Here is a 12,201-nt window from a genome sequence, read left to right as displayed (position 1 = left end):
TAGGTACTATACAACTATACAAGCATCATCTCAACAAACACAGTCTTAGGTACTATACAACTATACAAGCATCAACTCAACAAACACAGTCTTAGGTACTATACAACAATACAAGCATCATCTCAACAAACACAGTCTTAGGTACTATACAACTATACAAGCATCAACTCAACAAACACAGTCTTAGGTACTATACAATTATACAAGCATCATCTCAACAAACACAGTCTTAGGTACTATACAATTATACAAGCATCAACTCAACAAACAAACCTGTAAAACCACTTGATGTTCCCTTGGCAACGATTTGTTCGAAGGAATTGAAGACTACACCTTCCTTGTACCCTGTGACATGGGTGGGTTTGAGCTGGTCACAAAAATATGTAATATGGGTCACGTTTGGGCATTTACTGAGGATGGTCTTAAACTTTGGCAGCAGCTCATGAGAAGTTATAACATGAGTAACCTGAAAAAAAAGAAGGTTAATTATGTAAACAACAGTAGAGTAATTACGTAAACAACAGAAAGTTAATTATGTAAACAACAGAAGACTAATATTGTAAACAACAGTAGGTTAATTATGAAAACAAGAGTAGGTGAATTATGAAAACAACAGTAGGTTAATTATATAAACAACAGTAGGTTAATTATGTAAACAACAGTAGGTTAATAATGTAAACAACAGTAGGTTAATTATGTAAACAACAGTAGGTTAATTATGTAAACAACAGTAGGTTAATAATGTAAACAACAGTAGGTTAATTATGTAAACACCAGTAGATTAATTACCCGGTATGTAAACAACAATGAAGTAAACAACAGTAGGTTAATTATGTAAACAACTGTAGGTAAATAATGTAAACAATAGTAGTTAATTATGCAAAAACAACAGTAGATTAATTATCCAGTATGTAAACAACAATAGGTTAATTAAGGAAACAACAGTAGGATAATTACCATCATCACAGCAGTTGGGTAATCAACATCTCAATAATTTTCAATATAAAACAAAATTGGCGTGAACTTTAAACAAATTTTCAGTCATTCAGCGTCTGTATGCTATATGCACAACAGAATACAGTGGTCCTTCGGTTTACAAACGATTCGATTAACGAAATTTCAGTTAATGAATTAGCTCCCACAAGGATCTTCAATTCGGTTAACAAACAAAATTTTGATTAACGAAATCCTTACGACAAACACGTTTTGTTGTGAGCATCAGCTGATGGGCTAGTCTGCCAATACAGTAATCGGTTTTATGTTTATATTCGTTTCCAGTGGAGTAAATACAGTATTACCCCGCCTAACGCGGTTTCACTTAACGCGTTTTATCATATACGCGGTGCCTCGCCAGAGCTGAACTTTCACTTAACACGGATTTTTTCCACATATACGCGGTGAGTGTCCGGCTCGAGACGCTATTTTTAGATTTGCCCCACCCTGCCTGACTGCCTGTTTTAGCTCATAAAATTCATACAAATTACCCGGCCAGAATATAATTTACATTGCTGGAATTCTTATAATTTGGTGATCATTTTGAATATAAACATCATATTTTTGCATTAGACATACAAATTTTAGATAAAAAATTTTCTCAAATTAACTATGTTATCTTTTGTGCAAAATATATGACATTTATATTCAAAATATTCCTGGTCTTACAAGGAATCCAGCAATGTCAATTATATTATCCTAACTTTAGTTTGAGGTATTATTTATTAAAATTTAGTGGTTATCCCACACATCTCCTTGGGACGGTTGGTGGGGGGTGGGTGGGAGGGAGGGACCGACCGACCATCTGTTACCCTGTGAAGAATTATTTTTTTTATTAACTGAAGATATTTGTTTTAGCTCATAAAATTCATACAAATTATACGGTCTGAATATAATTTACATTACTGGAATTCTTATAATTTGATGATCATTTTGAATATAAACATCATATTTTTGCATTAGACATACAAATTTTAGATAAAAATATTTCTCAAATTAACTATGTTATCTTTTGTGCAAAATATATGACATTTATATTCAAAATATTCCTGGTCTTACAAGGAATCCAGCAATGTCAATTATATTATCCTAACTTTAATCTGAGGTATTATTTAATACTAAATGTTAAAAACCCTGGAAGGGAGGATTGGTGGGGGGTGGGGGGGAGGGTTGGGACTGACCGCGCGGTTGGAAGAGGGGGGGAGGCAAGGTGGGGTACTTTGATTGACAGATAGTGTTGTGAAGATTATTTTTTTTTTATTAACTGAAGATATTTGTTTTAGCTCATAAAATTCATACAAATTACCCGGTCAGAATATAATTTACATTGCTGGAATTCTTATAATTTGGTGATCATTTTGAATATAAACATCATATATTTTTCATTAAACATACAAATTTTAGATACAAATTTTTCTCTAGGTAACTATGTTATCTTTTGTGCAAAATATATGACATTTCTATTCAAAATATTCCTGGTCTTACAAGGAATCCAGCAATGTCAATTGTATTATCCTAACTTTAGTTTGAGGTATTATTTATTAAAATTTAGTGGTTTTCCCCCAAAAATTTCTCTGAGAGGGAAGAGCCAGGCAGTGTAGTGTGAGAGGGGGAGGGAGTTGAGTCCATTATTTGAATGGACATTAACTTGGCGACTGTATTTCTCTATTTCTCTTAAGTATTAATTGTGTGCATGTACCATCATAAAATTTAGATGTTATTTTTACTACAACATAGGTATGTGCCTTCAAAAAGTGGAGTTTGGGGGTCGGGCCGGTTTCTATTGGAATTAATCCCATATGTTCTGTTGTTCACTTAACGCGGATTTCACTTAGCATGGGGACCTGTGATTCAATTGACTGGCGTTAAGTGAATTTTAACTATTATCAACAAGATTGTACTTTAATATTTTTGCATTTTTATGACAAAAATATTAATTCATTTTAAAACGTTAACATATTGATAATATATACATTTGTTAATTTTTAGTTATACAGTTCGTTCCAGAAGGTTGCTCGTTAACCGAAACCATCGTTTCAATGGGTTTTTGGGTAATTGGTTCCAGCTCACCGAAAATTGCCTGAAGTCAATAAAAAAGGTAGTTAAGTACACTTACTTTGAGGTGTATGTAGAAGAATCCTGGATGATGATGCTGATGTGAATTTGAAGTGGGAGGTGGAGGAGGAGAAGGGAGAAGAGAAGGAAGTGGAGGTGGAGGAGAAGCATTTTACTGCTTCTTGGAAGGTGAGTCACCTTCCATGAAAATGTCAGGAACCTCTGGACTGACAGATTCTCCACCAGGAACATCCTCTCTCCTTCTTGAAGTGGAAGGCTGAGGGCTAGCATCTTGTTCCTGCTGCCTTTTACTGAAGAAACTGTCAATTTTTGTCTGTGGGGCATCTCTTCTCCTCATTATTAACTGATGTTTGAAGAAGGAGACCACTGTGTCCTCAACATGACACAAAGCTAGTTCAGACTTTTCCACATCTGGGTGCCTTGAAGCCAGTTTCCTGAACTTCTCCCAGTGGTGAACAACATCTTTCAACTCTGAAGTTGACATATGGTCATCAATTTCCGTTTCCATCTCACCACTGTCAGCCTCTAACATCTCATCCAGTTGCTGCAAGTCATCAGGAGTAAGTTCCTGCTCATGAGACATCACAAGCTCTTCCACATCCTCCTCCTCCACTTCAAGGCCCAATGACTGACCAATGGACACAATCTCCTGGTGCAACTCTGTTTCATCCTGAAATCCCTCAAAATCATGGACTACTGATGCCCACAGTGCTTTCCATGAAGAGTTGGGGGTTCTAGTGGAGACTTCTTGCCATGAGGACACAATCAATTTTACAGCCTCCAGGATGTTAAACTGTGTCTTCCAGAACTGTGCCAGTGTTAGTTCAGGATCAGTGGAAGTTGCCTGATGACACCTCCTGAACATTTTCTTCATGTACAGCTTCTTAAAGTTGTTGATCACATTCTGGTCCATTGGATGTATGATTGATGTAGTGTTGGGAGGCAAAAACAACACTTTGACAAAGTCAAATTGAGACTCCAGAGTTCTGGCAAGTTGAGGGTCATGAACAGGGGCATTACCCATGAGGAGAAGAGCCTTTAAAGGGAGTTTATTGGTGGTTAGGTAGTTCTTCACAGAAGGGCAAAATACCTCAACAGCCCATTCATTAAAGAGCTGTCTTGTTACCCATGCCTTACAGTTGGATTTCTAATAAACTCCAAGCCGTCCTCTTACCATTTTTTGTTGCTTGAACACCCTGGGGTTCTCAGAGTGGTAGACAAGCATAGGCTTCAGTCGGAAATCCCCTGAAGCATTGGCACCAAGCAATAGAGTAAGACAGTCTTTCATGGGTTTATGCCCAGGTAAAGAGGCTTCATCTCTGGTGATGAATGTTCTTTTGGGTATCTTTTTTCAGAACAGCCCAGTTTCGTCTACATTGAACACTTGCTGTGGAAGATAATTTTCTGTATCCATCAGTTTTTTAAATTCCACTAAAAACTTTGCTGCCCCTTCCTTATCAGCACTGGCAGCCTCACCATGCCTAACAACACTATATATGTCACTTCTTTTCTTAAATTTTTCGAACCGCCCTTGCTGGCCCTAAAATCTTCAAATTCTGTGCCTGAAGAACCAGGTTGATCTTCCTTTAAATGTTCGTATATTTCCATGGCTCTTTCACAAATAAATTCAGTAGAAATTGAATCACCTTTGATCTGTTTTTCCCTAAGGCAGATGAGAAGTAACCTCTCTGTTTCTGCTATTAGGGATCTACCTTTGAACACTGGTAGATTTGTCTCTCACTTTCACTTCCTTAAATTTGTCTTTCTGTGCAAGAATTGTCGACACAATTGTTGTCGACATGCCATATTCTTTGCTTAGCACATTTGTTGTAATGCCTTCTTCATGTTCTCTAATTAATTCCTGTTTCATCTGAATTGAAATCACTTTTCTAGATTTCTTGGGACCCATGCTGGATTCAAAAACAATTTCAACATGTGATATTTTCAGTTTAATTGCTGTAAATAAAGAATATTTTCTTTAAATTAACACTGCACTGTGCTATATATCATCAATATGTAAAATAAATTTCAAAATGACCAATAATTTGACTGAAAACACAGAAAAAAGCATTTATGTTGAAGAGAGTCTCAAGCAAGATGTTACCTCCACTGAAAAGACACAAAGACTGACGTCTGTTTGGTGTGTTGACAGGCTGTTTGGCGCGCATAAAACTAGTTTCCTGTACTTCAATTATGTTCAATAATTGTTAAAATTACTAAAAAATTTAATATAAAACTTTTAAAATTATTGAATAGTACAACCTTCTTGATATTTACTAAAACGGTAAGGAATTTAAGCCCGAGAACCGATTACTGTATTGGCGAACTAATACGACAGCTGGTGTGCAAGCAAAGACATGTTGAGGGCCGCCCGTAAGGAATTCGTTAATCGAGGGAATGCTCGTTAACCGAAGTTAAGAATCTTATGGAAGGTAATTCGTTAACCGAAATCTCATTAACCAAGGCGCTCGTTAACCGAGCGATCACTGTACAGGGAACTAGTTTTTTGTGCACCCATCAGCCGCTTGACTCACCTGTCAAAGCGTCAGTTTAACTTTGTTTACAGTGGAGGAAAAATCGTGTTTGTCGATCTCTTGAATACAGAGTATTTTTACATTAAAATTATTGGTCATTCTGAAATTTAGTTAACATATTGATAATACAGTATATAGCGCAATGCAGTGTTGATTTAAATAAAATAATCTTGAATTACACCTAGTGAACTTAAAATTTTATTGGTGAAATTACTGCATCAAGCATGGGTCCAAAGAAAGGCGATTTCTCCTCCATCCCTACTTCCTTCTCTTCTCCCTTCTCCTGCTTCACCCCCTACTTCTAATTCCCATCATCATCATCAACCAGCAACCTTCTACATACACACCTCAAAGTAAGTGTACTTTACTGCATTTTTTTATACTTTGTATGTACTTTTCTGTGAGCTGGAACCAATTACCCAATATCCAATTGAAATAATGGATTTGGTTAACGAACTTTTCGGTTAACGAACAACTCTGTGGAACGAATTGTTTTCGTTAACCGAGGGACCACTGTATATGTATTAAATCTATGTAACCTAGCAAACTTCTGCCTACATAACCAAGAATTCAATGACAATCTCACTTTAGGGTAACAGCATAAACAGTCTGGATTATAACAACATACTTCTGTACTTTTGAAAATGTAATTTCCAAATACCCTGAACTATATGTGATATTCACCCTTTTATTTAACATGTTGAACTATTCCTGCTAGTTATTTACCATTATCAGAAGATGATTCATGCTGTGAGATGGCATAGGAGCACTCATCTCTGGTTATTCACAATCAAGCTTATACTGTAGTTATTTGGTGAGCACAATCCATGCATCAGGCATTACAGTACTGTATTGTACATCACATTTTGGAAAAGAACTCTTCAATTACACTGCAGAAAAGCTTACCTCAGTTTCATTAATACCATGGACAACTGCTTCATCCCCAAGTGTGGCATACAGTGTACACAATGGAATGCTTTGTCTAAAGCATCCAATTGCAGATATTAACCATTCTTTTCTGGTCTCTGCAAATATCACAATATTTTGTTTGGGTCTATGGCCAACAGCCCGGAGGCCACAGCCAAACTTGTGAGCCAGGTTATCCACTTCAGTGTATGTGAGCCAGGAATATTCTCCAAGTTCATACTGTAACAAGAATTATTACTTTGATTAGCTATACTGTACCTTAAAGATCACATACATGTGATGTCAATCCTTTAATGTAAACACAGAAATCATTATAATGACATCACTCATGACTTCCAGTTAATATTGTGAAGAAATAAATATGTGCAGTACTTCAAAATTACTGTACTGTACTAGTGAACAGGGAGCGACAGGCTAATGTGCAGTCTACAATCACCTCAGAAATATAGATAAAGTAAGATTAATGATACAAAATTGAACTAGAAACCGAGAACTTGATTAAAATCTTGAAGGAATAAGTGGCCATGACTGGTCATAAAATACATTAATAACTAAATTACAGAAAGAGTAATCACAATACTGTTAACCTTTTTGAAAACTTTGCCATTCTTCTGAAGTTCTTCTGATTCTTGCAATATCTGTCTTGTTCCAAGTGCTTTTTTGTTGCCGTGTTTTTTACAAGCATAGGAGAGAGCTTCCTCTATTGTGGTAATATTAGCATTGCGGATCTCCACTTGGAACTCGTGTGGTGGGTCACAGTTTTTATAGCACAGTCCTTCCTTTACAGGATGTTGTTCTGCCTAGTGAAGATAAAATCATAGAAACACATAAATACATCTTTAACAAATACTGTAATGTACTCCAAAAGTAATGATTATCATTTATTGAATATCCTAACCTCTCTAATATGTAGATTATAAATATTATACTGTAAGAATATTACAATTTGAAAAAAAAAAGTACTGTAGTACTGTACAGGAATACAGTACAGAACTATACTGTAGTGTACTACAAATACAATAATAATTAAACAATGATAATCTTATCATTAACAATAATACTGCAGTTATAACAAGAAGCCAAATGTTATAAAAATATTTTAAACATAATAATACCTGTACAGTACTGTACTACCTTGTACCAGTGGCATGTCGTGAAAAAAAATGCTAGAACAGTATAAACAAATGAGACCGTTGTTAATGACATTATACCACAGGTTGACAATCCCTTATCCGAAATCCTTGGGACCAGATGCATTTCGGTTTTTGGAATTTTTCGTATTTCAGATATTATTATTATTATTATTATTTTTTTTTTTTTTTACAGGGATCAGCCCACCCGGGCACAGGTCACTGACCCACATTGGGGCCTGGGGGCTAAAATGTAATAATAATAATAATTATAATAATAATAATTCATAGGTCTAGGTCGTGTTTCTCACTTTTGATCTTTTTTTCATTCTTGTATTTCTTTATTATTATTATTATTTTATTATTACAGTATTATTATTATTATTATTATTATTATTATTATTATTATTATTATTATCATCATCATGCTTATTTTATTTTTGTGTATTTTTTATTAAAATTTTTATTTACTCTGAATAATTATTATTACTGTATTATCATTGTCATGGGTTGCGTTGGGCCTCCCGCACAACCCATCCCAAATGTTTGTTTATGGTAGAGATAAGGTAACAGGCCAGCCATAACTGGGACATGTTTTCAATTAGTGGTATGTTAGCCAGCGGATAGGGGGGCAGGTCAGTGAGACAGTGTGTACTGTTCATCACTTCACGCCTCAAAAAACCAATTTAGCCAGTGGGCTTTAGACCATGGGTTAGAGAAGACCTCCTGCTCCGCGGACTTAAGAACAGGGGCCATACAGTTCTACCAGTGCTGCGAGTCTGTGTGTGCAAATCCCCGAGATTTTTGTTAAGTCCAGCGACAAGTTAACACATCCTGTAAAGGAAGTGATCAATGGTGAGGGCCTGGTTGCTACAAGAGCACTCCAGGCCGGCCTAATAGATCTAAACGATTAATTCTCCAGGTTGACAAACTCTCCCTTATAACTTACGGTACTGTGGCGTGAATGTGAGTGACTGACCTATCCATGCAAATTATAAGTCCGGTGTATGGAATTGTGCCAAATAAACGTAAGTGCAATCATCTGCCCGTATCTGTGATCCCTCTATTATTATTATTACCAAGGGTAATGACTGATTGGTTATGACAAAGTATAACCAATAACTTAGATGGATGTTGGAAGTTAGTGGAATTCATTAAATCATCATTTATCAAGTACATAACGCATTGAATGCCGGAAGCAGAGCGAAATTCTACGTAGTGATACACCATAATCTCTTGGGTGAGTAACCAGTGTGAAGGTATCCGAGTTCTACGGTAAGAAAGCCACTTTCCTGCATTTAAAACGTAACATATATATATATATATATATATATATATATATATATATATATATATATATATATATATATATATATATATATATATATATATATATATATATATATATATACTGTATATATATATATACTTCATGTAGTTCAACAATGAAAATGTGGATAAGATAAATCTTGATAAAATCACACGGGAAAAGGGAAACAACGGAGCACCTTAGCCTCTGAAGATGTCTTGAATAAAGACAAAAGCTAAGGTGCTCCGTTGTTTCCCTTTTCCCGTGTGATTTTATCAAGATATATATATATATACATATACATACACATACATACCGTGTAACCCCGCTTTACGCGGTCAATTGAACCTGTGGAGGCCCGCGTAAAGCGGGAAACGCGTAAAGTGAACAACAGAACATGTGGGATTATTTGAAATAGAGACTGGGCCTACCCCCAAACTCCACTTTTTCCCGACACAATAGATACGTTTCAGTAAAAATAACTTCTTAACTTTATAATGGTATGCACACACACATAATATAGAAGAGAAATATCAATATTTGTAAGAGAATAATATACTGTACCAGGTAAAAGAAAAATCAAGGTTTAACACATGTCATGGTAGGTTAGGTTAGAAAAAATCAAGGTTTAACACTTACGTAAGGTTAGGTTATGTTTTAAAAAATCAAGGTTTAACACTAACCAAAGGTTAGGTTATGTTAGGGAAAATCAAGGTTTAACACTAACCAAAGGTTAGGTTATGTTAGGGAAAATCAAGGTTAGGTTTAACAATTACGTTAGTAGAAGAGATGGGTCGGCGTACGGGAATGGAGGATGGTTCCGAGGCAGAGGGCAGGCTACTGGCCCTCAGGTGAGTCACCATCACTGTCATCCACACTTGTCAGGGCCTCCCTGACAAATCCCTCAAAGTCACCATCACTGTCTCTGTCACTATCACTGGCTTGGGCTGGCTTTGGTGGTTTGCGGGCGAGGAACTCGGCAATGCTTTGTTGACGGCTAGTGTTGATGTTGTCGTGATACACCTTGATGTACGGCTCCATAGCCTGCAACAGCTGGGTATTGAAGACTTCATACCGGTTATCGTCAGGGTCGTCGGAAAGGAGGAGCTTCAGTTTCTCTACACACTCGATGGCACCCCTTACATTACCTTGCAATAACTTGTGTTCTTTTCGGGGTGACGCACCGCCTGCCTCTTCACTGACGTCATCATCATCTACCATCTCGTCGGCAGTCACATCAGGATCCCTTATCACCTCCATAATGTCGTCGTTGGTGGTCTCGGAGAAGCCTGCAGCGGTAACACTCTGTGCAGCTTCTCTGGCACGATCCACTGCTACTGCAACAGTCTGAACCTCACCAGTCACAGGTTGACTCTGCCTCCCACCTGGGATACCTTGCAACACATGTCTCCATGTGTGACGAACCGTTGCTACAGACAGCTGATCCCATGCCTCCACCAAGAAGTCCAACTGTTGGTCCTCGTCCTCGTCTCTCTTGCTATCTGTGTCACCCAGGTTATGCAACTCATCCTTGGTGTTGGTATAGTCGTTCAGGAGCTTAAACTTCTTTGCAGAGAATGCAGCTTTCACATTGCAGATTAATTCTTGGTCCATGGGCTGGATTAATGACGTAGTGTTGGGAGGAAGGAAGACCACTTTTACGTTGGGGTGACGATCCAACAGTAGGGGTGAGTGTCCTGGTGCGTTGTCAAGCAGCAACAAAATCTTGAATGGAACATTCTGTTGCTCACAGAAATTCTTCACGTCGGGAACGAAACAGTCATCAAACCAGGAGAGGGACAGAGTAGAGAACATCCACGCCTTACGTGCGGTCAGCCAGTGGACATTTAGCTTGGTCATGTCCATGTTCTTGTAGGCGTGTGAGCTGTGTGGATCACCGATAACTTGAGTTTACAGGAACCGGAGGCATTGGTGGTAAAGAGGACGGTGATGCGCTCCTTCTGCAACTTCCGGCCCCGATACTTGCTGGCAGACTTGACAATGAAGGTCTTGGAAGGTAGCTTTTTCCAAAACAGACCGGATTCGTCCATGTTGAACACCTGGTCGTCTGTGTACTGTCCTTCCTCCATAATCTCACGTTAAAACGGAGGAAAATCCCTAGCCGCAACACGGTCAGCACTCGCTTCTTACCAACAATGTTGGTGTTGGTGATCTTGTTCCTCTTCTTAAACCTGTGCAACCACCCAGAGGAAGCATTGAAGGGTTTGGGCTCTGCAATTCCCATCTTACGTGACACTGCTGCGTTAGGGTGTGTCATAGGAGGGAAGATCAGCTAAAACTAATGGCCCATCACTTTTTTGGTAGATTTTAGTGTATATAAACAGAAAATAATTTCAGTTTCAATATTTTGCAACCTTTTGCTAGGTAAATTTTAGCGTGAAATTTATCGAAAATCTAACGTACAGCTGCATTAGTGCATTACAATTAAATAGTGAACATTGCTTTCTGACTTCATTCTTTAACAACCCAACTAACAATATTTTTTTCTGTTTCAGATTCTGATGCATTTATAAGTTGATAATATTTGCGATGGCTGCTTGTGTCAGGACGAGGAACCAAAAATCCAGCCATCTCAGTCACTATCTTGGGTCTGGGAGAGAGCTCCTGAAGTCGGAGTTGCCTACATTGAGAGATGCTTTGAGATACGGTGTTTTAATCAGGCAAATCAGTGAAAAGAACCAAAGAACTTACACAAACAAAGACATTGCCAGTGATATGACCAAAGCTGTCTTGGCACAGTACACTCTGGCTAACGCTCAGTTCAAGCCTCCAGTCATAACAAGTCAGAAGAAGATTAGTGAGAGACTGCTAGCCAGTTGGGAAAAGGCAAGATATATCTCTCTTGGGAGAGGAAAACTTGCAGTTAAGGACAGCTTTGCCAAGCAACTGGACCAGTTATTTGACATAATTACTTGCAAGTGCCCAATTGTTCTCTGTCCTGAGTTTGATGCATCGCGGATCGTAAACCGAAATTCACACATCTCCTGTATTTGCAAGCGTGAACTGAAGATTCCTGTGATCTAACTGGCATTTGTCAAAGCACAGAGAGAGAAGACTGGCAGTATAGGGGCTCTCATGATTTCTAGCCAAGATATTCCGGAGTCCAAGAGACAGGAGGCTGCCACAGAGAGACAGAAGAGGAGAAGAGTTGCCGAGGAAAAGAGACTTGAGAAGGCCCAGGGTGAGGTAAAAAAGGCAGATGATTGGAGTC

The 12,201-nt window shown here is 37.9% G+C and overlaps 1 protein-coding gene across 1 annotated transcript; it reads right to left on the bottom strand.

Annotated features, from left to right (window-relative positions):
* Positions 1-229: 229 nt before the first annotated feature.
* On the bottom strand, positions 230-7,330 carry LOC121871622 (long-chain-fatty-acid--CoA ligase 4-like; the record flags this gene model as incomplete). The annotated part of the gene is made up of 3 exons (XM_042374035.1): positions 230-466; positions 6,510-6,749; positions 7,118-7,330. Coding segments are annotated over 3 exons (675 nt in total), but the record flags the coding sequence as incomplete, so codon positions are not given.
* Between the last annotated feature and the right edge of the window lie 4,871 nt (positions 7,331-12,201).

Source organism: Homarus americanus, unplaced genomic scaffold (assembly GCF_018991925.1).
Source record: "Homarus americanus isolate GMGI-L3 unplaced genomic scaffold, GMGI_Hamer_2.0 scaffold44039, whole genome shotgun sequence".
NCBI classification, from domain to species: Eukaryota; Metazoa; Arthropoda; class Malacostraca; order Decapoda; family Nephropidae; genus Homarus; species Homarus americanus.
This window is presented reverse-complemented; position numbering and strand designations above follow the sequence as displayed.